Below are 27,430 nucleotides of genomic sequence, written 5' to 3' on the forward strand. Positions count from 1 at the left end.
TAGTTGCACTAGAGGACCGAGATCTAGTCTCACGATTTCAGAATGGCAACGGAGTTGGCCACAGTCACGCTAGAGGACCGAGATCCAGTCTTATGGTCTCAGAATGGCAATGGAGTTGGCCACATAGTTGCGCTAGAGGACCGAGATCTAGTCTCACAATTTCAGAATAGCAACGGAGTTGGCCACAGTCACGCTAGAGGACGAAGATCTAGTCTCACGATTTCAGAATGGCAACGGAGTTGGCCACATAGTTGCGCTAGAGGACCGAGATCTAGTCTCACGATTTCAGAATGGCAACGGAGTTGTCCACATAGTTGCACTAGAGGACCGAGATCCAGTCTTATGGTCTCAGAATGGCAATGGAGTTGTCCACATAGTCGCGCTAGAGGACCGAGATCTAGTCTCACGATTTCAAAATGGCGACGGAGTTGGCCACAGTCACGCTAGAGGACCGAGATCTAGTCTCACGATTTCAGAATGGCAACGGAGTTGTTCACATAGTTGCACTAGAGGACCGAGATCCAGTCTTATGGTCTCAGAATGGCAACGGAGTTGACCACATAGTTGCACTAGAGGACCGAGATCTAGTCTCACGATTTCAGAATGGCAACGGAGTTGTTCACATAGTTGCACTAGAGGACCGAGATCCAGTCTTATGGTCTCAGAATGGCAACGGAGTTGACCACATAGTTGCACTAGAGGACCGAGATCTAGTCTCACGATTTCAGAATGGCAACGGAGTTGTTCACATAGTTGCGCTAGAGGACCGAGATCCAGTCTCATGATTTCAGAATGGCAACGGAGTTGTCCACATAGTTGCGCTAGAGGACCGAGATCCAGTCTCATGATTTCAGAATGGCAACGGAGTTGTCCACATAGTTGCGCAAGAGGACCGAGATCCAGTCTCATGATTTCAGAATGGCAATGGAGTTGGCCACAGTCACGCTAGAGGACCGAGATCCAGTCTTATGGTCTCAGAATAGCAATGGAGTTGTCCACATAGTTGCGCTAGAGGACCGAGATCTAGTTTCACGATTTCAGAATGGCAACGGAGTTGGCCACAGTCACGCTAGAGGACCGAGATCTAGTTTCACGATTTCAGAATGGCAACGGAGTTGGCCACAGTCACGCTAGAGGACCGAGATCCAATCTTATGGTCTCAGAATAGCAATGGAGTTGTCCACATAGTTGCGCTAGAGGACCGAGATCTAGTTTCACGATTTCAGAATGGCAACGGAGTTGGCCACAGTCACGCTAGAGGACCGAGATCCAATCTTATGGTCTCAGAATAGCAATGGAGTTGTCCACATAGTTGCGCTAGAGGACCGAGATCTAGTTTCACGATTTCAGAATGGCAACGGAGTTGGCCACAGTCACGCTAGAGGACCGAGATCTAGTTTCACGATTTCAGAATGGCAACGGAGTTGGCCACAGTCACGCTAGAGGACCGAGATCCAATCTTATGGTCTCAGAATAGCAATGGAGTTGTCCACATAGTTGCGCTAGAGGACCGAGATCCAGTCTCATGATTTCAGAATGGCAATGGAGTTGGCCACAGTCACGCTAGAGGACCGAGATCCAATCTTATGGTCTCAGAATAGCAATGGAGTTGTCCACATAGTTGCGCTAGAGGACCGAGATCCAGTCTCATGATTTCAGAATGGCAATGGAGTTGGCCACAGTCACGCTAGAGGACCGAGATCCAATCTTATGGTCTCAGAATAGCAATGGAGTTGTCCACATAGTTGCGCTAGAGGACCGAGATCTAGTTTCACGATTTCAGAATGGCAACGGAGTTGGCCACAGTCACGCTAGAGGACCGAGATCCAGTCTTATGGTCTCAGAATGGCAACGGAGTTGACCACAGAGTCATGCTTGAAGGCCAAGATGATGTTCTTGCTATCTCCTGCCTCAGTCCTGAAGATTCATGGACACTTTTGTTTCTTTCCTCCCACACGTGTGACATCATGTGGGATATGGCCCTCCATATCCACAGTTTCAGCTACCAGTGGCTTGAAAATATTCCATATTCCCCATCGTATACGAGGAATGCCATTTTATGATGCCACTTTGTCCTCTGTTTACCTTCCTCATTAGTGACTTCCATCATCTCCACATTTCTATGAAACCTTGGGACGGATGCAATCCCGAAAAGCAGGTTATCCCCAGCCAACACTGGGAAAGCAGGGGAAAAGTTGTGTTTTGGTTGTTGATTGAGTTTTTTCCTTTCATGGGGTAGGAAGTCCTCTCTTCAAGGGAGGTAATCGAGGCAAAGCCTGGATTTTTCAGTTTAGTGACAAGAGATAATTACGGCAAGATTGATCATTCGCCAGAAGTACTGAAGCAAATAAATTGCTCAGGACCCATTGCAAGGCGAGAATGGCAGCTAAATGGGAAATGGCGGAGAGGCCGGCCGGCCCGTAATGTGGCTTGATGAAGCGTCCACATGGGCATGGTGTTAATGTGCTATTGATATTCAGCCGGCCAATTTCTCCCGGTGCCGATCGGGCGCGGACTCGTTAGAGCAGAGCCGGGCGTCGCGGCGGCAAATGAAGAGGAAAATTGAAGTAATGTTGTATTATAAATTTATGATTTCATCTGCCTGACCTCGAGAAATGTTCCGTGATGGGATATATGGGCGAGAACCACGATCCAGTCAGCTGTGTATTTTGTCTTTGTTGTTGGAAGGTGGTGGGGCACCGGGGAGCGTGGGCGGCGGGTGACACAGGTGTCCTTAGTGCGTGCTCTCATCCCGTTTGGGACATTTCGGGGCTCGCGTGTTCCAGTCTTCTAGACTGTTTTCTTTCTATTTAAAGGTTCAGTCCTCCTATGCAAACTTTATGTGTTTGCCTTCTCCAAAATTGCAACGTGTAAGGAACAAGCCCCTGGTGGCTCAGTGTGTTAAAGCGCTGAGCTGCTGAACTTCATCATCATCATCATTTGATTACTTATTAATCGCCCTCCATCCAAGATGCTCTAGGCGATTTACAAGATAAAATTGTAAAGGATAAAAAATACAAACATACAAATATTGATAAAATTAACATAGATTAAAATTAACTTGTGGACCAAAAGGTTACAGGTTCAAATCCCGGGAGCAGAGTGAGCGCCCACTGTTAGCCCCAGCTCCTGCCAACCTAGCAGTTCGAAAACATGCCAATGTGAGTAGATCAATAGGTACCGCTCTGGCGGGAAGATAATGGCGCGCTATGCAGTCCTGCCAGCCACATGACCTTGGAGGTATCTGCGGACAACACCGGCTCTTTGGCTTAGAAATCGAGATGAGCACCAACCCCCAGAGTCGGTCACGACTGGACTTAACATCAGGGGAAACCTTTACCTTTACCGTAATAATAATAATAATAATAATAATAATAATAATAAAACTTTATTTATATACCACCCTATCTCCCGGATGGGACTCAGGGCGGTTTACAGTCATAAAAGCAAACACAAACATTACATAACAACATAATAACACATTATTAAACAAAGTAAAATAATACAATTATAACAATAAATCACACTTACATGACCATAATAATAATCACATCAGACTGAAATAATAAATGTATTATTACAGTAGAGTCTCACTAATCCAAGCCTCGCTTATCCAAGCCTCTGGATAATCCAAGCCATTTTTGTAGTCAATGTTTTCAATATTTTGGTGCTAAATTTGTAAATACAGTAATTACAACATAACATTACTGCGTATTGAATTACTTTTTCTGCCCAATTTGTTGTATAACATGATGTTTTGGTGCTTAATTTGTAAAATCATAACCTAATTTGATGTTTAATAGGCTTTTCCTTAGTCCCTCCTTATTATCCAAGCTTCTGCCGGCCCGTTTAGCTTGGATAAGTGAGACTCTACTGTAATAATAAGATCAGAGTGAAATAATAAATGTATTATTATTAATAAAAATAGAATTAAAAAAATGTAACAGTAGCAACAATAATAGAGAAAAATAATGAATGTACAGTAGAGCCTCACTTATCCAACATAAACGGGCCGGCAAAACATTGGATAAGCGAGTATGTTGGATAATAAAGCTTATCAAACATCAAATTAGGTTATGACTTTACAAATTAAGCACCAAAACATCATGTTATACAACAAATTTGACCAAAAAGGTAGTTCAGTACGCAGTAATGCTATGTAGTAATTACTGTATTTACAAATTTAGCACCAAAATATCACAATGTATTGAAAACATTGACTACAAAAATGCGTTGGATAATCCAGAACGTTGGATAAGTGAGTGTTGGATAAGTGAGACTCTACTGTATTAATAATAAAAATAGAGTAAAATAAATGTAACAGTAGCAACAATAAGAGAGAAAAATAATAAATGTACCATATATTCTCGAGTATAAGCTGACCCAAATATAAGCCAAGTATAAGCCGAGGGGGCTTTTTCAGTCTTAAAAAAAAGGGCTGAAAAACTAGGCTTATACTCGAATATATACAGTACTAGCTGTGTCCGGCCACGCGTTGCTGTGGCGAAGAGTGGTGGTATGGGAAATAAAGTATTGAGGAATTGGTAGTAGTTAAGGTAAAGGGTAAAGGTTTTCCCCTGACATTAAGTCCATTATAAATGGGTTATATAGCTGTGTGGAAGGGCCTTGAGTCTACACTGCCATATAATCCATTGCAAATTAGATAATCTGTGGAAGAGGCCTAAGTGAGGCCTAAATCTGCCAGTCCCCTAACTGAACCCTGGCTGTCCCTTGGCTGAGTTGGTTGCTAGGAGACCAAGTGGGCAGAGATTAGTCCTCTAACTGGCAGCAATTGGATAAAAACAATTATTTCTTTAGGACTTTTCTTTTCTTTTTGTTGTATCAACCTAGAGGCATGGATGATGGTGTTGTCAAATTTCGAGGTTGGGGGGGGGTCTTTAGTTTTGTTTTTTTGTTGGTCGCTGTGATGCCATCACTCATTTATATATATAGATATGTCCGTGTAGACTCATATAATCCAGTTCAAAGCAGATTATGTGGATTATTTATACATTTATGTATACATGACATTTGCTTGGGAATCCACTTGTAGGTACAGTAGAGTCTCACTTATCCAAGCCTCGCTTATCCAGGTTTCTGGATTATCCAAGCCATTTTTGCAGTCAATGTTTTCAATATATCATGATATTTTGGTGCTAAATTTGTAAACAACATAACATTACTGCGTATTGAACTACTTTTTCTGTCAAATTTCTTGTATAACATGTTTTGGTGCTTAATTTGTAAAATCATCATCATCATCCAAGATGCTCTAGGCGATTTACAAGCTAAAATCATAACTTAATTTGATGTTTAATAGGCTTTTCCTTAATCTCTCCTTATTATCCAAGATATTTGCTTATCCAAGCTTCTGCCGGCCCGTTTAGCTTGGATAAGTGAGACTCTACTGTATTGTTCCATACCTGGGAAATGAAGCAAGTGGGCTGTTCTTGAAAAATGGTTCATGTGGTCCATCCTGTGATCGTGGGCCCGACTGTATTGTTACACATCCGCAGTCCGGCCGTTAATTGTTGGAAGCGGCCGCCTCAAATGTAGTGTGACAAACTCATTACCCCGTTGACCCTGCAGCGAGCCCTTATTACGGAGCAAAATAGCATCTGATTCAAAACGGCACTTCGAGGTGGATTTTTCAGTCTTGCTGGACGCTGCCGCCCGAGTCAGAAATGATCCATGACGATTGGGATGGGAAGAGAAATGGTTTGCAAAAGCCACCTCTGAACGATCCAACCAATTTCGAGAAGGATTGCTTTGTGACGATGGAAAACGAGAGCGGGAGATGTGCGTGCATTGAAAGCCACGGAGCATTGTTTGGCCCTCGCGGTTTTTGCGTTGCATGCTCAAACCCATCCTGTCATAATTAGTAATCAAAATTCATCCAAGCATTTAATGTTCCACCTCTAAATGATGATTAATAGCAAACAATATGGACGTCTAAATCTCATCTGAAGTGGAGGGGGACAGGCTATGTTGGCAAAATAAATTGAGCATGTTGGCGTTACGTGAATGCAACGGGAGGGACGGACCCTTGGCAAGAGAGCAAATATTGCATGAAGAGTTTGACCCAGATTAGAATCAATAGAAGGATTCCCCTCGATCAATATATATAAAAGGGTAATGACATTTCGGCCTAGGACAAAACAACAAAACTACACATCCCAGAAATACTAAACTTGGCAGCACAACCCCTCATCCATGCCTCTACGTTCATACAACAAAAAGAAAAGAAAAATAAAGTCCTAATTAGAGGGAGAGGAATAATTGTTTTTATCCAATTGCTGCCAGTTAGAAGGCTAAGCTCCATCCACTTGGTCTCCTAGCAAGCCACTCAGCCACAGGCAGAGTTAGGCCTCACTTAGGCCTCTTCCACACTGCCTATATGTTAATATATATATCCTTTAAACAAACACACAAACATCAAGCTGTATTTCTTCAGATGTTTGGCTGTATCAAGCTGTATTTCTCCGGATGTTTTTGTCGGTAGCCAACATCGCCAGTACTCGGGGATTTTGGGAGTTGAAATCTGACAACATCAGGATAACTTCTATGGTGGAATGGGAATTCGGATCCAAGTGTATAGAGTAGTAGTCCTATATGCAGCTAGCGGTTTAGCCCAACAGTCTTTTCCAGAAGAACTGAAAAAGAAAAATCCAAGTTAAGTCAGGACTTGGTTGGGCCTTAGGTTTAAGTTTCAATGCTTAGCACAGGCTTAGCGCAATGGGTTAAACTGCTAAGCTGCTGGAAATGGAAAAGATGGGAAAAGCCTTTATCTCTCTTTATGTATTGTCTGTCAGCTTGGGGGTCAGGGTGTGTGCTGGGTGGGTTTCTTCAAACACCATCAATCATCTTCTCCAGCACCCTGATGAATTGGTTGCAATTGGCTGCCTCACCAATTCCTCTGTTCAGTGTCAGACACAAACACATCAGTAGTCTGAAGTCCAATATCTACAAACATATTTACAAAGCACAGCAAAAGCCATCGCTCTGAGCTGGCATTTCTCTTTAGCCTCTCACCTCGGCAAGCACCAGCTCAACACACTCAGAGATAAGAAAGCACATTCCTCAGTCCGAAGCAAGTTCCGATCTCCAAAGCCGGAAATCATGCCTGATAGGTCATAGCAATCACAACAGGCTGTCAGTCAAAACTAGCCTGCTGTTAACTGTTTCATTGCTGAAACACACACTCTTGCAATAGTCCTTTCCCAGGCTCGATATTCCTTTCCCTTTTCGGAGGCCAGAGCATGCCACAAATCAATCCTCCCAACCAGATGGCCCTCATCATTTAGGTTATCTCCATTCCAGTTGCTCTGGCAGGATGGGAACAGGTCAGCTTAGTGTGAATGCTGGGCGGTCACATCCTGACATCCCAACACGTAAACCACGAAACGTAACGCCCTCTCCACCGGGACGGGGCTTTTGTCTTCAGTGGGACCGCAGGAGTCCCGGCACGTCATTGCCCCTACACCTGTGCTTCATGAAAACGAATGGCGGCCGTTATGTTAAGTGTCTGTCCCTGTAAAAACAAAATCTCTTGGTCTTCATGGCTCCTTGGTCTCTTCTGCCTCTGACTCTTTGGATGTGTTAACAGTTGTCCTCCACACTCTTGGGATGAAGCATTACTAGTACCTTAATCTCCAACTGTCAATAGTTCCGAAGCAAAGTACATTTGTGGTAAGCTCTCCAAATGTCAGAGCAAACCTGTTCTATGTGCTTAGCCTTAGCATTTGGCATTTACTCTTCCCAGCTCAAAAAAAAGGAGAGGCAAAGTCCTTGGACTTGGAGCGAGTGGAGTGCATTTTAATTATGAGTTGCGAGCGTCAGACAGAGCACGAGATCAGAGCAGCAGCCTCAGCTTTAGATATAATACAGACCTACTTTGCAGGGTTGGGTTCGCTATTATCCGTTGAACTTTATACGAACACGCTGAAATTATTCATAAATACTTAGCATTGATTGTGTCCTTTGTATGCGTTGTTAAAATGTCAATATTCTTCGAGATGCATGCCGTGTTTCGAAATCCTGCCTCACGTTCTCTCTCTTTTGAAACCCTTTTCTGTTCCAGGTTACCCAAATTTTGTCGCCACCTATGGCCGAGGATACCCTGGATTTGCCCCCAGTTACAGTTATCAGTTCCCAGGTAGGTGTGACTTGGATGCGTATTGTGTAAACATATTGAGACTCTTGAAAAAAATATTTGGAGATTTGGAGATCCCTGAGAAAGGGACCTTTTCCACCCGCTTTTCTTTCTGGTATAATTTTCCATCGAGATGAAAAACTAATTTAGATTCACTTTAAGTATTAATTGGTACTGGTTATTTGAGAAACAAGCAAAAGCATAGAAGATAGACTTTAACTAAGCCTTTCTATATTTTCTGCTCCGGGATCTGTGCGCAGGCCAAGGATTCGACTTAATGTTTGTTTGTTTCCGGTACCCTTTGCTTCCATTTTTGCGCAGCTCTCAGATCCGCCGCTCCCGACTTTAATCCCGCCCGTCGTCACTTTTGGGGACTCCCGAGGTTTGGAAATGGTAGGCTAGCTGGCTTTTAAGCATCCCCTCCTGCCGGTAATGAACAGCCCCTTCCATTGCGTCGCTGGCACTATCAACAGGCAGTTTGTGCGTTTTGTTTCATGCCAGCAACACTTCAGGCTTAAACCGGAGATGCCAGAAAGGCGCTGTCTGTGTGATATTAGGGCTGGGAGCAGTGCACACTTTCCTTCTCCCGCTGCAGGACTTCTGGGGAGAGCAGTGAAGCCAATTCGCCGCTGCTTGCTAATAGCCACCACCCACCAGGAGCCCACAGCGAGGAAACTGTGCCACTGTATGTTCAAGTTCATTAATGCACGTCGCCAGTGTGAGGTTGTGCCACCTTGCTCTGCGTTCCATAACTGCAGACACGGGGAAGGATGGGTTTATTAAGAAACTCGAGTTCAGCCAAAATAAAAGCAGTGGGAACTGGGTGGAAAGGCAGTCCTTGCGGAAATAATACAGTAGAGCCCCGCTTCTCCGACTTCCACTTATCCGACACTCCGTATTATCCGACGGCAAAGGCCCTCCCTCGCTCGCTCTCACTCACTCACCCCGCCAGGTCCCGGTGCTGCCGCAACCCGGCTGGGTGAGCGAGCAAGGGACAGAAGGCAGGCGAGTGAAGGAGGGTGGCAGAGGCCTCCCTTGCTCACTCTCACTCACTCACCCTGCCAGGTCCCGGTGCTGCCGGAACCCGGCCGGGTGAGCGAGCAAGGGACGGAGGGCGGGTGAATGAAGAAGGGTGGCAAAGGCCTCCCTTGCTCGCTCTCACTTACTCACCCTGCCAGGTCCCAGTGCTGCTGGAACCCAGCTGGGTGAGCAAGCGAGGGACAGAAGGCAGACAAGTGAAGGAGGGCGGCAAAGGCCTCTCTCACTCGCTCTCTCGCTTACTCACCCCGTCAGGTCCTGGTGCTGCTGGAAACCGGCTGGGTGAGTAAGCGAGGGACGGAGGGTGGGTGAGTGAAAGAGGGCGGCAAAGGCTTCCTTCGCTCGCTCTCACTCACTCACCCTGCCAGGTCCCAGTGCTGCTGGAACCCAGCCGGGTGAGCAAGCGAGGGACGGAAGGCAGGCGAGTGAAGGAGGGCGGCAAAGGCCTCTCTCGCTCGCTCTCTCGCTTACTCACCCCGTCAGGTCCTGGTGCTGCTGGAAACCGGCTGGGTGAGTGAGCGAGGGACGGAGGATGGCAAAGGCCTTCCCTCCCTCGCTCCCTCCCTCACCCCGCCAGGTCCCGTTTCTGCTGTTGCTGCTTCTGGGACCCAGCCTGGTAAGACCTCCAAAGAAGAAAGGTCCATCCACCTCGAAACGGTATTGAAGATAGGGTTGTTGTCTGTTTTCCGGGCTGGCCATGTTCCAGAAGCATTCTCTCCTGACATTTTGTCCACATCTATGGCAGGCATCCTCAGAGTAGTGAAGATATTTCATTTATTTATTTACAGTATTTATATCCCGCCCTTCTCAGGGCGGATCACAGAACATACATATGCAGGAAACATTTAATGCCATTTATACACTGACAAGACAACAATTGTGCATAGACAGAGGTATCCCTTGTGGGATAACACAGCAGCAATGAGCCGTCATTTACTTCCACCCATTTTCAAAGTTTATGAATGCTTGCCTCATCAACCTTAATTGCTGTACACATGGACTAATATGTAGTTTCCACTTGCCTGCTTGGGTCAGTAATGTACAACCTGGTGTCACTACCTCCCGCAGATATGACTGAGGATGCCAAAGTTATTTGTTATTTACTACCTGAGGCAGTTCACAAGCAACATCAAAATACCTACTTTGAAAACCTCTGGGGGTTGGTGCTCATCTCCATTTATAAGCTGAAGAGCCGGCGTTGTCCGTAGACTCCTCCAAGGTCATGTGGCCATTGGCATGACTGCATGGAGCACCGTTACCTTCCCGCCAGAGCGGTACCTATTGATCTACTCACACTGGCATGTTTTCAAACTGCTAGGTTGGCAGGAGCTGGGGCTAACAGCGGGCGCTCACTCCGCTCCTACAATTTGAACCTGGGACCTTTTGGTCCATAAGTTCAGCAGCTTTGTGCTTTAACACACTGTGCCATCAGGGGCCCCTTTTACACTGCCATATAATCCAGTTCAAATCAGATAATCTGTATTTTATAGACAGTGTGGAAGAGGCCTAAGTGAGGCCTAACTCTGCCTGTCCCCTGGGCTGAGTGGATTGCTAGGAGACCAAGTGGGCGGAGCGTAGCTTCTAACTGGCAGCAACTGGATAAAAACAATTATTCCTCTCTCTCGAATTAGGATTTTATTTTTATTTTATTTTTAGAGGCATGGATGTGTGCTGTGCTGCCAAGTTGTGCTGCCAAGTTTAGTGTTTCTGGGATGTGTCGTTTTGTTGTTTTGTCCTAGGCCGAAATTTCATTACCCTTTTACATAAATAGATGTGGTGGGAAGAATTACGTTAATGGTTTAAGTTTCAGAATAAGAATCTGAGTAATCAGCCTGTCTGGTTCATGTGATGCAAAGTTCCACTTCTATTAAAAGCAAGCGAAATGTCCTTGCGCTAATAAGTATTGTTGAGAACTCGCTACCCTTTTGTGGAGCCTGTCCTGTTCGCCTCCAGCAGTGGGAGTGTAAAATAGATCCCAATAGTTCTTTTCTCCGTTTGCAATAAGAAAACTCCAAACACTTCCACACTCATCGTGGGCGCAAGAAGCATCAGCTGCCAAAGATGACCCAGTGGAGCATTTACTGTGAAATTGAAGCTCTCGCTGATGGACGCGTGGTCTACTAGCCTACCAGGGAGAGTTGGGAATCCAGATTTTGTGGCAATTAACACTTCTGATCCTTTGCTTGGTTTGTCACCGTTGCATCCACAAGTCGGCCGGCACCTGGCTGAGCAAATGGCTCGAAAGACGTGGTTGCACAGTGTTGGGATTTACCAAGCAAAAAATGAGGAGTAGAGATTGAGATCTCACCTTGCTGGCCGGAACGTTGGTTGTCCAAATCCGTGGGATCCTGCTGTTAGCCGCAGCTTCTAGCTGTTCGAAAACATGCAAATGTGAGTAGATCAATAGGTACCGCTTTGGCGGAAAAGTAACAGCACTCCATGCACCGACCACATGACCTAGGACAGTGATGGCCAACCTATGACACACGTGTCAGAACTGACATGCCTAGCCATTTTTGCTGACATACTGCCACATGCAGATTGATTGGATGACTAATGTCTTTTGTGGCCAAATTTGGTGTGATTTGGTCCAGTGGTTTTGTTGTTTACTCCATGGGAATTATGCACATTTTACACACACACACACACATATTAATATATATAAAAGGGTAATGGAATCACGGCACCGGACAAAACAACTAAACGCCCCACAACCTCGAAAATTGACAGCACAACCTCTCATCCACACCTCTACGTTCATACAACAAAAAGAAAAGAAAAATTTAGTCCTAGCCACAGCAACGCGTGGCCGAGCACAGCTAGTATATATAATAAAAAAGTGAATGTTTGTATGTTTGTATGTGGCAGCTTTCTGATTGGCCGCCACTTTCACAGGCCACTGTAACCGCCAGGAATCACTGACATGGACTAAACTTGGCACGCTTAACCCCCATGATGCACTTTACGGCCTGGTGCCGTTGGTGGGACGATGGCCCATTGGTGATGGGATTTGTAGTACTTTCAATCGCTATGAATCCCACAGGCCACTGCGATGCCCAGCAGTGACGGAACTGGACCAAATTTGGCCCACAGAACCCCCATGAACCCCTTTCTGTCAGGGGGTAGATTGGGGGAGGATGGACCAAGTAGCTTCACTCACTTCTTCCTCTGAGAGTTGTAGTTCACCCTTAAATAGACAGCACTGAAATCAGCCGACTTTGGATCTGGACCAAACTTGGTACACCGTCTCATCATGCCCAACTGAGCATACAGGCAGGGTTTCGGGGTGATTATCCTTTGCCTCTGGGAGTTGTAGTTCACCCTTATACAGACAACACTGAACCCAGCCGACTACGGATCTGGACCAAACTTGCCACACAGGTTTCTCAAAAGACCCAGGCACCGCCGGGTCCCCAAGCTAGTATCTATCTATCTATCTATCTATCTATCTATCTATCTATCTATATATATATATATATAATCATTCTATTATTATTGTAGTATATTATTATATTATTACTATTATATTATTATTATATTATTCCTTATTCATGACTACATTGAAACTACAATAGAGAGAAATCAGTGTGGAAACTGCAAGAGGTACCATAGATTGTTGTACATGGAAATAATGGTAGTAAATAGTTTTTGATTTATTAAATACAGTTATATATTACAATTATACATTTTTGTTATTGAAACTATACATATTGCGAAATTATGGGGTTTTTTTCTCTCAAAGTGACACACCACCCAAGTCATGCAAGGTTTTTTGGTGAATTTTGACACACCAAGCGCAAAAGGTTGCCCATCATTGACCTAGGAGGTGTCTACGGACAACGCCGGTTCTTAGGCTTAGAAATGGAGATGGGCACCAACCCTGAGAGTCGGACTCGACTAAACTTATCGTCAAGGGGAAACCTTTACTTACTAAAGGATGAAATGATGTGTATAATTACATAGCTTTCAAGAAAGGCAATAAGTTGCTTGCCGTAGTTTAATTTGCTGGCAAATTTCGAAACAAATTCGTTTTAACCATTCAAGCTGCCTTGAGTCCCAAACTGGGGGAAAAGCTGACTTATTACTACTATGACTACACTGCAATAATAATAATAATAATAATAATAATAATAATAATAATAATAATAATGATGATGATGATGATGATAATAATAATAATAATAGCAATATAATAACCAAAGTTTTAACTGAGAGAAATGGAGCCTTATATACAAGGGCTATCCACAAAGTAGGTTACGTTTTGGAATTAAAAATGAACAAAGTATAGGAGAAAACATTTACCATATGCAGTTGAAAGCCACACCCAAATACCACTTCTCAACATAGTCGCCATTCAAATCTAGGCACTTACCATAGCGATGAATGAGCTTTGCAACTCCTTCCCCACAAAACTCTGCCGCTTGCATCCTCAAAAAGTATAGGAGAAGACATTTACCATATGCAGTTGAAAGCCAGACCCAAATACCACTTCTCAACATAGTCACCATTCAAATCTAGGCACTTACCATAGCGATGAATGAGCTTGGCAACTCCTTCCCCACAAAACTCTGCCGCTTGCATCCTCAAAAAGTATACGAGAAAACATTGACCATATGCAGTTGAAAGCCACATCCAAATACCACTTCTCAACATAGTCGCCATTCAAATCTAGGCACTAGCTTTGGAGGATGTGCTCTTCTCAAATGTGTATGTGTATGTGTGTGTGTGAAGTGGGACCAGGCACTTCATCTCTTCCATTCATAGCAAGGCGCTCGATCAATTCCGGATTGACGGCCACAGGGTCTATTCTGCGAGCAGATGTTCGGATAAGTTGGGATTGGATTCGCACACCTTCTGGAATCCATTCCGCCGGAGATGGGGTCTGCCCAGGCCCCGCGGAAGTAAATTGAGGTCACTTGGAAAGAGCAATTGCCGGGACGCACTGCCTTATCTGTACCCCCAAAGCTTGGGCTTGATTAGAATGTGGCTTCCGTTAACCCTCATTACGACGTGTCAAGCACGTTCATTATAGAGCAGGCCCGGTGTCAGTTCCTATTACGCGACAGATGTGTCATGAAACCTAAATATAGTATGGTCCCGGTGTCTCTGCTAAAATAAGACGGTGAAAAAGCCAGCTTCCCCTGAGGAAATTATCGTCTCCCTCGCCGTGCAGAAATGGAATCTTTTGCCAAAATCCACTGCCAATCCATATGAACAATACAGGAGCAGTTAGAGAGTCCTGCAGAAAAATATATTAATCAAATCCATAAATAATATCACAAAAAAGTGGATTGATGATTGATAGACTGATTTCAGAACATGACTTTTTTTAGTTCATCCCCAACCTAGTATTCTCTGGGCTACGGCTCCCATCACTCTCAGCCACCAGGACCCATGACGATGGATATTATTATTATTATTATTTTATTATGACACAGCAAACAAGATAGATATGCTGGATTTCATATAATAATAATATCCATCGTCATGGGTCCTGGTGGCTGAGAGTGATGGGTATTATTATTATTATTATTATTATTATTATTATTATTATTGACACAAAGAAACAGCATGTGTTTTTATTTTCCGCTGAGTATTATTGTCCGGGCTTGGCCCCATGTAAGCCACTCCGAGTCCCCTTGGGGAGATGGAGGTGGGGTATTATTATTATTATTATTATTATTATTATTATTATTGTATATCACAGCAAACAAGATAGATATGCTGGATTTCGTATCACAAAATCACAATCTTTTGGCACGGCACCCAGTGTGCCCGTTATTATTATTATTATTATTATTATTATTATTATTATTATTATTATTATTATTATGCAGAAACGAGATATATATGCTGGATTTGGTATCACCAAATCACAAGTCAACCACTTCCCAAACATTTAGGTGACACCCATCAAGGGGGATTATTATTATTATTATTATTATTATTATTATTATTATGCAGCAAATGAGATATATATGCTGGATTTTGTATCACAAAATCACAAGTCAACCACTTCCCAAGCATTTAAGTGATACCCATCAAGGGGGATTATTATTATTATTATTATTATTATTATTATTATTATGCAGAAAACGAGATATATATGCTGGATTTCGTATTGCAACATCACAAGTCAAACACTTCCAAAGTGTTTAGGTGCCACCCATCAAGGGGGATTATTATTATTATTATTATTATTATTATTATTATTATTATTATTATGCAGAAAACGAGATATATATGCTGGATTTCGTATCACAACATCACAAGTCAACCACTTCCCAAGCGTTTGGGTGACACCCATCGAGGGGTATTATTATTATTATTATTATTATTATTATTATTATTATTATTATTATGCAGAAAACAAGATATATATATGCTGGATTTTGTATCACAAAATCACAAGTCAACCACTTCCCAAACATTTAGGTGACACCCATCAAGGGGGATTATTATTATTATTATTATTATTATTATTATTATTATTATGCAGCAAATGAGATATATATGCTGGATTTTTTATCACAAAATCATAAGTCAACCACTTCCCAAGCATTTAGGTGACACCCATCGAGGGGTATTATTATTATTATTCCTTCTCCTCTTCCTCTTCTCTCCCAAAGGAGACAGAGTGGAAAAATCTCATGCTTTGCAGATGATGGGAATTGCAACCTTATAACCTAACCCTCTTTGAGATAGATAGCCTTAAAAAACCTGTGTCTTTTGGACCCTTTGCCTTAAAAAGCCTGAGTCTGTGCTGATTCTTGAGTGTGGCCTAGCTGTAATTAAGGCTAGCTGCTCCAGTATTGTTTGGAAGGTGAGGCGTGGCTGTTGTTTTGAAAGTGCTGGCTTCCTGTTGAAGCTTTCTGAGCCAGAAGCTGAATTCAAGTGGCAGCTGAGTTCATGCAGACGTGAGGAGAGGAAGCAAGAAAGCAGCTTGCTCTTTAGGTAAGGCCTGCCTAAGATTTCCTTAAAAACCTGAGAATGTGCACTCTTTTCTTAGATTGCCTACTCTTTTCTTGGATAGATAGCCTTAAAAAAAACCTGTGTCTTTTGGACCCTTTGCCTTAAAAAACCTGAGTCTGTGCTGATTCTTGAGTGTGGGCTAGCTGTAATTAAGGCTAGCTGCTCCAGTATTGTTTGGAAGGTGAGACGTGGCTGTTGTTTTGAAAGTGCTGGCTTCCTGTTGAAGCTTTCTGAGCCAGAAGCTGAATTCAAGTGGCAGCTGAGTTATTTATTTATTTTTGATCCAGCGGGTTTTGGGAATTTTCAGTGTCTGTGGGATCTGGAGGAGCTTGGTGTGTTGGAGTAAGGAGGCTTGAGCTTCACAATGACCCTTTGGCCAGCCCTGTTTTAACCTGCTTTCAATGTCAGGCACACCAGTGGTAGTTGAATACATGGGCACAAGGGATTATTTTGTTATTTCACCACCTCCTCTCCATGCCAGCCTCGCCTGGCATTAGGTGAGGAGCACATAGACCTAAAACTAGTACCAATGGGTGTATTAATCCAGGACTGACCTTCATTTATTTTATTTACAGTATTTATATTCATGGTGATTATACCATGGCTCTGTTTTGCCTCTCCATCTCTTTCACTCTTGCCTTTAGCAATCCTAATTCAGTCACATTTTCCGTACGGGAATGCAGACCTTGCTTGCTCAATTTTCATTTTGGAAGTAAGGTGTCTTCCTAAAGCACCGTTCACTTCTTGCCTGCTCTGTGATAAAGTGGTTTCTTTGCTCAAATTGATAACGTGGTTTGTCTGTTTAAACTAAATTGCTTTGAGGACCTTTCTTTGTCGTCGGACAGCAATATGCACGTTGTAGTGATGATACATGAAACTACTTTTGTAAAGAGTCTTCCGGACTTTACGGCCATGTTCCAGAAGCATTCTCTCCTGACGTTTCGCCCATATCAGAGGTTGCACAGTCTGCCAGGGCTTTGACTGTGCTTCTTTTTTGACTTGAGTGGTGTGTGGAGTTTTGATGTAGGTATTTATTTGTGTGTATAGGTTTTCTGTAAACTATTTGGTCCAACTGTTGACTGGGTTTGCAGATGACTAGGACATCTAGAAATGTCAGTTTTCCTTCATTTTTTTCCATGTTGTGTTGGATGTTTGGGTGGATGCTGTTGACGTGGTCCAGGAACTTGTTGAGTTGTTCTTCTCCATGGCTCCATATGGTGAAGTTGTCATCCACATATCTGATGATGATAATAATAATAATAATAAATATTAATTATTATTATTATTATTATTGACACAAAGACATATTATGACACAGCAAACAAGATCTATATGCTGGATTTTGTATCACAGAATCACGTCAAACACTTCCTGAGTTTTTAGGACTGTGTGAGGTATTGTTGGATGATGTGTGCAGATCCCTATTATTATTGTTATTATTATGACACAGCAAACAAGATATGCTGGATTTCATATCACAAAATCACAAGTCGAACACTTCCCAAGTGTCTAGGACTATGTGATGTTGTATTATTATTATTATTATTATTATTATTATTATTATTATTATTATGACACAGCAAACAAGATATGCTGGATTTCATATCACAAAATCACAAGTCGAACACTTCCCAGGTGTCTAGGACGATGTGATGTTGTATTATTATTATTATTATTATTATTATTATTATTATGACACAGCAAACAAGATATGCTGGATTTCATATCACAAAATCACAAGTCGAACACTTCCCAAGTGTCTAGGACGATGTGATGTTGTATTATTATTATTATTATTATTATTATTATTATTATTATTATTATGACACAGCAAACAAGATATGCTGGATTTCATATCACAAAATCACAAGTCGAACACTTCCCAAGTGTCTAGGACTGTGTGATGTATTTTAAGATGATGCGCGCAGATCCCAGCAGGGTGGCCTTTTGCAGATGGCAGATCGTGATTTTGTCAATGTCTGTTGTTGTTGTTGTTGTTGTTGTTATTATGTTGCAATTGGCCACCTCAACTAGCCTTGAAAATCAGAGGAATTCCAGACATGAATCAGGGCCAGCTAACACCTCCCAACAAAGGATTCCCCCAGGCAGGAAGCAGTCAGGCTTTGAAGCTGCAAGGCCATTCAATGCTAGTCAAGGTGGCCAATGGCAACATTCACACTTGCCTCCAATGGACAAGAGTTTTTTGGGCATGTTTTCTGGGCATGGCCCCATGTAAGCCGCCCCGAGTCCCCGTTGGGGAGATGATGGCGGGGTATAAATAAAGTTGATTATTATTATTATTATTATTATTATTATTATTATTATTATTATTATTATTATTTCTCCCACCCTGGACTTTCCACAGATCTATAAACCCCACTTGCCTAGTTCCCAACGGAGCTCACAACTTCTAGGGATGCCTGCCATGGATGTGGGCAAAACGTCAGGAGAGAATGCTTCTGGGACATGGCCAGACAGCCCGGAAAACTCACAGCAACCCAGTGATTCCAGCCTTTTGACAACAAACTGATTGCAATTGCTTGCTCTCCTTATTCCCCCCCTTTTAAAAAAAATCTGAACCTTTATCTTTTCAGTTTAATCTATTAATTTCTGTTCTTATTTCACTTTGCAGACTATTTGCCGATTTCACAAGACATAATTTTTATCAACTAGTTCTTAAAGATGCATAACAAATTAATCGGGGTTCACTACAGTGCTAATGAGAGAGAAAGAGAGAGAGAAAGAGAAAGACAGCAAAAAAAAAAAAAAAAACACTTGGGTGGTCCCTATATTAATAGCGGTGTCCACCGAACAAAACAAAAGTGCTGCTCTTACTGACTCCTTTTTCCTGGCTGGACTTTGGTCTTTTGCAAGAAAAAACAAAAAATCCATATCTTTTCCTGTTTTTTCTGATTTTGCTTTCTGGTTTTGCTTTCCTCTTGTTTTGTATGATTTTATTTTTTTTAAATATCCACCTTGGAATGTTAACTCACACCCGGGCTGGCTTTTGTGGGAGCGGCAGCAGAACAATTTCTCACAAACTCCTCGGGAAAGAAACACAAAATGATGGTCCGTGTCTCGAAATGTTCGTTTTGGCCCATCTCGGAAGCCAGCAAGGACACGGCTTCCCATCGGCTCTTCCCAAATAGTCAATCAATTAGGTTGCTGTATAGCCATGTTCCAGAAGCATTCTCTCCTGACGTTTCACCCACATCCATGGCAGGCATCCTCAGAGGTTGTGAGGTCTGTTGGAAACTAGGAATAATAATAATAAGAATACTTAATTTTTCTATCCCGCCAGGGCGGCCAAAACAAAACAGAATAAAGCAATTACAATGAATATCAAAACAAAACAAATAAAATAAACAATTTAAACATTATAAAAATACAATAAAACAGATAAAATCAGAACAAATGAGTAAAAAATACAGGAGATAAAAGGGGTTGGGCATATAAAACACAAAGTGGAATGAGAAAGAACTCTTGTCTGTTGCAGGGAAGTGTGAATGTTGCAATTGTCCACCTTGATTGGCACTGAATGGCCTTGCAGCCTGGTTGCTTCCTGCCTGGGGGAATCCTTTGTCGGGAGATGTTAGCAGCCCCTGATTGTTTCATACTGGAATTCCTCTGTTTTTCAAGGCTAATCAAGGTGGCCAATTGCAACATAATAATAATAATAATAATAATAATAATAATAATAATAATAATAATAATAATAATAATATTTTTGATTGAAGTAAAAAAACAGAAACTCCTCAAAGCACAGCAGACAAAAAACCAGTACAAGAAAACCGCACTACAAACTAGAACTGACAGCTGGCACAAGAAAACATTGCATGGAAAGTTCCTTGACATGCAAGGATGTCAAGGCCAATCACTCTCAAACCCCATCAGTATGCAGATTTGGCAATGTTGGGTCTGTGTGCCAAGTCATAATATTATAATGTGATACAATATAACAATAATAATAATAATAATAATAATAATAATAATAATATACTATTATAAGGGTATATTTATACTACATGTAATAATATTACAATATAGTGTTATAGTACAATATAGCAATATATAATGCTTATATTGTGCTATACGAATAATATAATATATTGTATGTAGGTATGGCTTGTAAGCCGCCCTGAGTCCCCTTCCGGGTGAGAAGGGCGGAATATAAATGTCGCAAATAAATTTGCAACATTTTTTACCCTGCCTTTCTCACCCTAGGGGGACTCAAATAAATAAATGAATAAATAAAAATAATATTAATAATGATAGTAGTAGGAGTAATCATAATAATTATTATAATCTTTGTTTATACCCTGCCACCATCTCCCCGAAGGGAATTGGGGCGGCTCACAGAAGCACCCCAAGTGCCACATATAAACAACAATACATAAGTTTATCCACAGTGACGTAAGTATAAAAACAACAACCCACATACAATCCCAGCTAATAAAATTGTAATTATAAAAATTATAACATTTACCAAAATGCAGTAGAACCTGCGGATAAAACTGTAGATATATATATATATATATACACACACACACACACACACACATATATATATATATACATACACACACACCCCACTTGTCTAGTTTCCAACAGACCTCACAACTTCTGAGGAGGCCTGCCATAGATGTGGGCGAAGCGTCAGGAGAGAATGCTTCTGGTACAATAAACTAGCACAGCTGGTTTTCTCGCTGAGAGAAGATCCGATACACACGGATATCTCCAAAAAGCAACAAAAATCCAATCAAAACGAGCCCCCCCTCTTTATGCGTTTGTGAGAAATTGGTTGCATGCTTACAGTAGGGATGACTGTAATGCATTTTACAATATCTGTTTAATTTCTTTGTTTATGATGTCAAAGTCACTACCGACAGAGCTGTGCTGTTCATTTACTGATGGTGCTTGATGTAATTAATTTTATCCTTTTTTTTTGCAAGCTGTCTTTTAAAACTTGTATGGTTTTTTAAAAAAATTATTTTGTTTTGTTTTTTTGCTATAATTTGCTTTGCATTATGATATTGCCCTAGTATGCATGACTTTTGCAAACGTTTTAATTGTTGTATGATTTTTCTTTCTTTCTTTTGATTTCGTTTACGTAGTTCCTCTGTACCTTTCTTCTTTTTTTTTTTTCTTTCTCTTTTTGATTTTGGAAAAGATTCCTGTAAGTAACCGAGCTAGACAAAAATGATAATAAATTGTTACAATAGACGAGCTGTGTTTCTCTTCTCTCTTAGCTTCCTCTTCTATCTGGGATGTACCAAATAACCAGTACCAATATCCGTGAAATAGTACTGAATATTAACATGTATGACACCCACTCAAATACAGCTAATGAATCAGGTAGAATGGAGTAGATGCATGCTTAACATAACTTTAGTTCAGGAGATCGATTCCGAACAGAATTTAGTTCAGGAGATCGATTCCGATCAGAATTTAGTTCAGGAGATCGATTCCGATCAGAATTTAGTTCAGGAGATCGATTCCAAACAGAATTTAGTTCAGGAGATCGATTCCGATCAGAATTTAGTTCAGGAGATCGATTCCGATCAGAATTTAGTTCAGGAGATTGATTCCAAACAGAATTTAGTTCAGGAGATCGATTCCGATCAGAATTTAGTTCAGGAGATCGATTCCGATCAGAATTTAGTTCAGGAGATCGATTCCGATCAGAATTTAGGTCAGGAGATCGATTCCGATCAGAATTTAGTTCAGGAGATCGATTCCGATCAGAATTTAGTTCAGGAGATCGATTCCGATCAGAATTTAGGTCAGGAGATCGATTCCGATCAGAATTTAGTTCAGGAGATCGATTCCGATCAGAATTTAGTTCAGGAGATCGATTCCGATGAGAATTTAGTTCAGGAGATCGATTCCGATCAGAATTTAGTTCAGGAGATCGATTCCAAACAGAATTTAGTTCAGGAGATAGATTCTGATCCGAATTTAGTTCAGGAGATCAATTCCAAACAGAATTTAGTTCAGGAGATCGATTTCGATCAGAATTTAGTTCAGGAGATCGATTCCGATCAGAATTTAGTTCAGGAGATCGATTCCGAACAGAATCGGGATCACCATGTTGCTCCTCAATTCAAAATGTTTTCATCTAAATATCTACGTTAAGAGTGTATGAAGATTAATAGTGAACACTATCTTCCTTATCATAACAATGTATTATTATTTATAATTTTTATAAATATTATTTATTTATTTTAATATTATTTTTATATATATTACTTATTATTTATTTACAGTATTTATACTGTACTCAGGGCAGATCACAGAACACATATACAGCAAACATTCAATGCCGTTAAGACACAGAAAGGATCGACAACAGATAGAGGTCTATAGGCATTTCCCATCTTCGCCGTCCTGAAGGTTGTGCTCAATTCCGCCATCCTCTATGTCGAAGAGCCCTGTTCACAGACTTCCTCCCTTTTTTGAATGCTGACATTTTTCTGGTATTTCCATTATGGTATCATTAAAATACCTTCCTGCTTAAGCAGTACCTATTTATTTACTCAAGTGTTTTCGATCTGCTAGATGGGCAGTGAGCTGGGTTGAAGGTCAGGTGCTCACCCTGACCCGGGCTTCGAACTGCCAACCTTTCGATTGTTAAGATTTATTGCAACTGGTGGTTACAATAGCCCGGCCCAATATGTAGTTTTATACTTAAAAGACACAAAGAAAGAGATCCCCAAGAGTATGAAACAGCAATCTGAAAAGGGACACACCAGTCTGGTATGCCCAAGTTCAGATATCCTAACAACTCACTCAATGAGGTTTTTACAGTTTGGCTGTGTTGTTTATAGGGTTGTTTATCTTACATCCTGGTGGTGGTGGTGGGATAGCTTCCAACTCTAAAACATGTGCATCCTTTCCATCCATCACACCTTGGTCTCTGCCTTTGGGACCGAGTGATACACAGTGTTAATGACCTCAAGTAATAGTACTCCATTCCATGATATTAGAGTTGTGCATGGCATTCGGTTCTACCGTTTCGTGTCTTTCTTCGGGAGCACGAAAATCAGCTTGACATGAAAGCAAGCTGGACGCCTCCCAGAACTTGCCTCCTTGCCTTGGAAAGAGAGTGTGTGTGTGGCGTGGCGTGCAGGCCCGGCAAGCATGTGCGCTTGCAGTGCCTTCAGGTAAACGCCTCTTACTCTAGAGTAAGAGGCGTTCAGCTGTAGGCGCGTGTGCTTTCCAGGCCTGCACGCCATGCCGTATGCACACTCTCCTTCAAAAGAGAGTGTATGTGTGGTGTGAAGGCCCGGAAAGCATGCACACCTTCCACTACCTGCAGCCAAGCGCCTCTCACTCTATAATAAGAGGTGTTCAGCTGCAGGCACTGGCAGGTGCATGCGCTTTCTGGGCCTGCATGCCACGCCGTATACACACTCTCCTTCAAAAGAGAGTGTATGTGTGGTGTGAAGGCCCGGAAAGCATGCACACCTTCCACTACCTGCAGCCAAGCGCCTCTCACTCTATAATAAGAGGTGCTAAGCTGCAGGCACTGGCAGGTGCATACGCTTTCCAAGCCTGCAGATCATGCTACACATGTGGTCTCTTTCCGAAGAGAGAGAGTGTGTGGCATAGTGTACAGGGAGGTCTGGAAAGAGTGCGTGCCTGCCAGTGCCTGCAGCTGAGCTCCTCCTCTAGAGTAGAAACAGCGTGGGTGGGAAGCACAGAAAACAGACCTTTCCAGATCCCAAACTGAAAACATATGCCCTCCCGATTTCGGGAGATTCCTAAAACACGGTTTGGGGCCCACAACAAAAGCCGGGACACAAAACGGGTCAAGGTTTACCCCAAATGCACAACCTTACATGATGATACCATGTAATGTGTTCTTGTATGAACACTTTCGAGTGAATACTTTGTTTATAGCATTGAATCATATGGTTGAATCAGTCAGTTTAGGCAGGGTCAATCTGTAAAAATATTCAGGGGCTCACTCTCTCCTTTCATGACGTCTGCTAAGAAGCAGGAAATCACATTCAAAGCACCCCTGACAGATGGCCATCCAGCCTCTGTTTAAAAGCCTCCAAAGACAGAGCCTCCACCACGTTCCAGAGAGTTCCACTGCTGAACAGCTCTCTCTCACTGAGGAAATTCTTCCTAATGTTCAGGTGGAATCTCCTTTCCTGTATTTTGAAGCCGTTGTTCCATTGGGGGGCCGGACTAGGATGAAATAATCCAAAATTAGGATTGTTGTTGTTGTATGCCTTCAAGTCATTTCAGACTTAGGTCAACCCTAAGTCTATAGTTTAGGACAGAGGCCACGTCAATGACCTTGGGGGAGCACATCCAGCCCATGCACCTTAGTTTGGTATGCTCTCATAAGACCATAGGTAAGCAAAGAGACCTCCAAAGACCATCTAGATAGTCTCATAAGACCATAGATAAGGAAAGGGATCCTCAAAGACCATCTAGATGGTCTCATAGGACCATAGGTAAGGAAGGTGACCTCCAAAAGCCATCTAGATGGTCTCATAAGACCACAGGTAAGGACAGTGACCCCCAAAAGCCATCTAGATGCTCTCATAGGACCATAGGTAAGGACAGTGACCTCCAAAAGCCATCTAGATGGTCTCATAAGACCACAGGTAAGGACAGCGACCTCCAAAAGCCATCTATATGCTCTCATAGGACCATAGGTAAGGACAGTGACCTCCAAAAGCCATCTAGATGCTCTCATAGGACCACAGGTAAGGACAGTGACCCCCAAAAGCCATCTAGATGGTCTCATAAGACCACAGGTAAGGACAGCGACCTCCAAAAGCCATCTAGATGCTCTCATAAGACCACAGGTAAGGACAGTGACCTCCAAAAGCCATCTAGATGCTCTCATAGGACCATAGGTAAGGACAGTGACCTCCAAAAGCCATCTAGATGGTCTCATAAGACCACAGGTAAGGACAGTGACCCCCAAAAGCCATCTAGATGCTCTCATAAGACCACAGGTAAGGACAGTGACCTCCAAAAGCCATCTAGATGCTCTCATAGGACCATAGGTAAGGACAGCGACCTCCAAAAGCCATCTAGATGGTCTCATAACACCATAGGTAAGGACAGTGACCTCCAAAAGCCATCTAGATGGTCTCATAAGACCATAGGTACGGAAAGGCACCCTCAAATGCCATCTAGACGGTCTCATATGACCATAGGTAATGAAAGTGACCTCCAAAAGCCATCTAGATGGTCTCATAAGACCATAGATAAGCAATGAGACCTCCAAAAGCCATCTAGATGCTCTCATAGGACCATAGGTAAGGACAGTGACCTCCAAAAGTCATCTAGATGGTCTCATAAGACCATAGGTACGGAAAGGCACCCTCAAATGCCATCTAGACGGTCTCATATGACCATAGGTAATGAAAGTGACCTCCAAAAGCCATCTAGATGGTCTCATATGGCCATAGCTAAGCAAAGACACCTCCAAAGACCAACGATCTCATAAGGCTATAAGTAAGCAAAGAGACCTCCAAAGACCAGGTAGACTTAGGTCAACCCTAAGTCTAAAGTTTAGGACAGGGGCCATGTCAATGAATTTGGAGGGCCGCATCTGGCCCCCGGGCCTTAGTTTGGGGACCCCTGGGCTATTTGCATGTAGCTGTTTCAGTCAAAGAAGGGCTCCCAGAAGCTAGAAATGGCTAGTATTGAATATAAGGAGGGACATGAGAGGCTGGTGTATTGCATGGTGGAAGAAATGTTTCATTGCTAGTCTTCAACCCCTTGGTCATATCTTACATCCCATACCACTTGCACTGCCATCCTTTTCTACTATAAACACCTTTTTTTGGTAAAGGAAATTTTGTTTGTTGTTTAACGTAATGACTTGCAGATATACATGTCTGACTGAATGGGTGAAATGTGTCTTACGTTCCGTGAAATGGTCTCTGGTTTCCACGCAGCTAAAATGAAACCAAAGCCAGCATCCACGGGTGCCCACAAAGTAGGAAAATGCATCCACCGTTGTACAAATAATTCAAATTTGGAGGAGGAATACCTATTTCCTGCACAATATTTTGATAGGGCACATAATACATAATTTGAAGAAAGATAATGAAGTTATAGGGTTACTGTGAGTTTTCCGGGCTGTCTGGCCATGTTCCAAAAGCATTCTCTCCTGACGTTTCACCCACATACAGTAGAGTCTCACTTATCCAACATAAACGGGCCAGCAGAATGTTGTATAAGCGAATATGTTGGATAATAAGGAGAGATTAATGAGAAGCCTATTAAACATCAAATTAGGTTATGATTTTACAAATTAAGCACCAAAACATCATGTTAGACAACAAATCTGGCAGAAAAAGTAGTTCAATACACAGTAATTACTGTATTTACGAATTTCGCGCCAAAATATCATGATATACTGAAAACATTGACTACAGAAATGTGTTGGATAATCCAGAACGTTGGATAATAAGCCCAACCCCCTTCTGCCTCTGTGCACCAAAAGCACAAGCAAAGCACCCCTGACAGATGGCCTCCCAGCCACAATATTATTATTATTATTATTAATAATAATAATAATAATAATAATAATAATAAGGGTTGTAAGAGCCGGCGTTGTCCATAGACCACTGGCATGACTGCATGGAGCGCCGTTACCTTCCCGCCGGAGCAGTACCTATTCATCTACTCACACTTGCATGTTTTCAAACTGCTAGGTTGGCAGAAGCTGAGGCTAACAGCGGGTGCTCATTCCACTCCCTGGATTCGAACTGCCAACCTTTCGGTCAGCAAGTTCAGCAGTTCCGTGGTTTAACCCACTGTGCCATCAGGAGCCTCTTGGAATATCTATCTATCTATCTATCTATCTATCTATCTATCTATCTATCTATCTATCTATCTATCTATATAAGGGTAATGAAATTTCGGCATAGGACAAAACAAAATTACACATCCCAGAAACACTAAACTTGGCAGCACAACCATGCCTCTACATTCATACAACAAAAAAGAAAAGAAAAATAAAGTCCTAATTAGAGGGAGAGGAATAATTGTTTTTATCCAATTGCTGCCAGTTAGAAGGCTAAGCTCCGCCCACTTGGTCTCCTAGCAACCCACTCAGCCCAGGGGACAGGCAGAGTTAGGCCTCACTTAGGCCTCTTCTACAGATTATCTAATTTGCACTGGATTATATGGCAGTGTAGATTCAAGGCCCTTCCACACAGCTATATAACTCATTTGGTCTCCTAGCAACCCACTCAGCCCAGGGGACAGGCAGAGTTAGGCCTCACTTAG

The 27,430-nt window shown here is 42.4% G+C and overlaps 1 protein-coding gene and 1 long non-coding RNA gene across 30 annotated transcripts in view; one reads left to right on the forward strand and one right to left on the reverse strand.

The window, feature by feature from the left end:
• msi2 (musashi RNA binding protein 2) overlaps window positions 1-27,430 on the forward strand; it is a 604,855-nt gene that overhangs the window by 483,927 nt on the left and 93,498 nt on the right. For 26 of the 28 annotated variants that reach the window (XM_062960125.1, XM_062960128.1, XM_062960149.1 and 23 more), the window contains one exon: window positions 8,081-8,155. In XM_062960125.1, coding sequence (XP_062816195.1) covers window positions 8,081-8,155 — 75 coding nt within the window. Of the gene's footprint in view, window positions 1-8,080; window positions 8,156-18,794; window positions 21,386-22,428; window positions 22,680-27,430 lie in introns of those variants that run through there. The other 2 variants (XM_062960151.1, XM_062960153.1) reach the window with 2 other exon arrangements.
• LOC134293217 (uncharacterized) overlaps window positions 15,658-27,430 on the reverse strand; it is a 291,557-nt gene continuing 279,784 nt past the window's right edge. The window contains exon 7 of one of the 2 annotated variants that reach the window (XR_010000237.1): window positions 15,658-17,400. This is a non-coding gene — a long non-coding RNA (uncharacterized LOC134293217). Of the gene's footprint in view, window positions 17,401-18,806; window positions 19,418-27,430 lie in introns of those variants that run through there. The other variant, XR_010000236.1, reaches the window with a different exon arrangement.

Source organism: Anolis carolinensis, unplaced genomic scaffold (genome assembly GCF_035594765.1).
Source record: "Anolis carolinensis isolate JA03-04 unplaced genomic scaffold, rAnoCar3.1.pri scaffold_7, whole genome shotgun sequence".
NCBI lineage: Eukaryota > Metazoa > Chordata > Lepidosauria > Squamata > Dactyloidae > Anolis > Anolis carolinensis.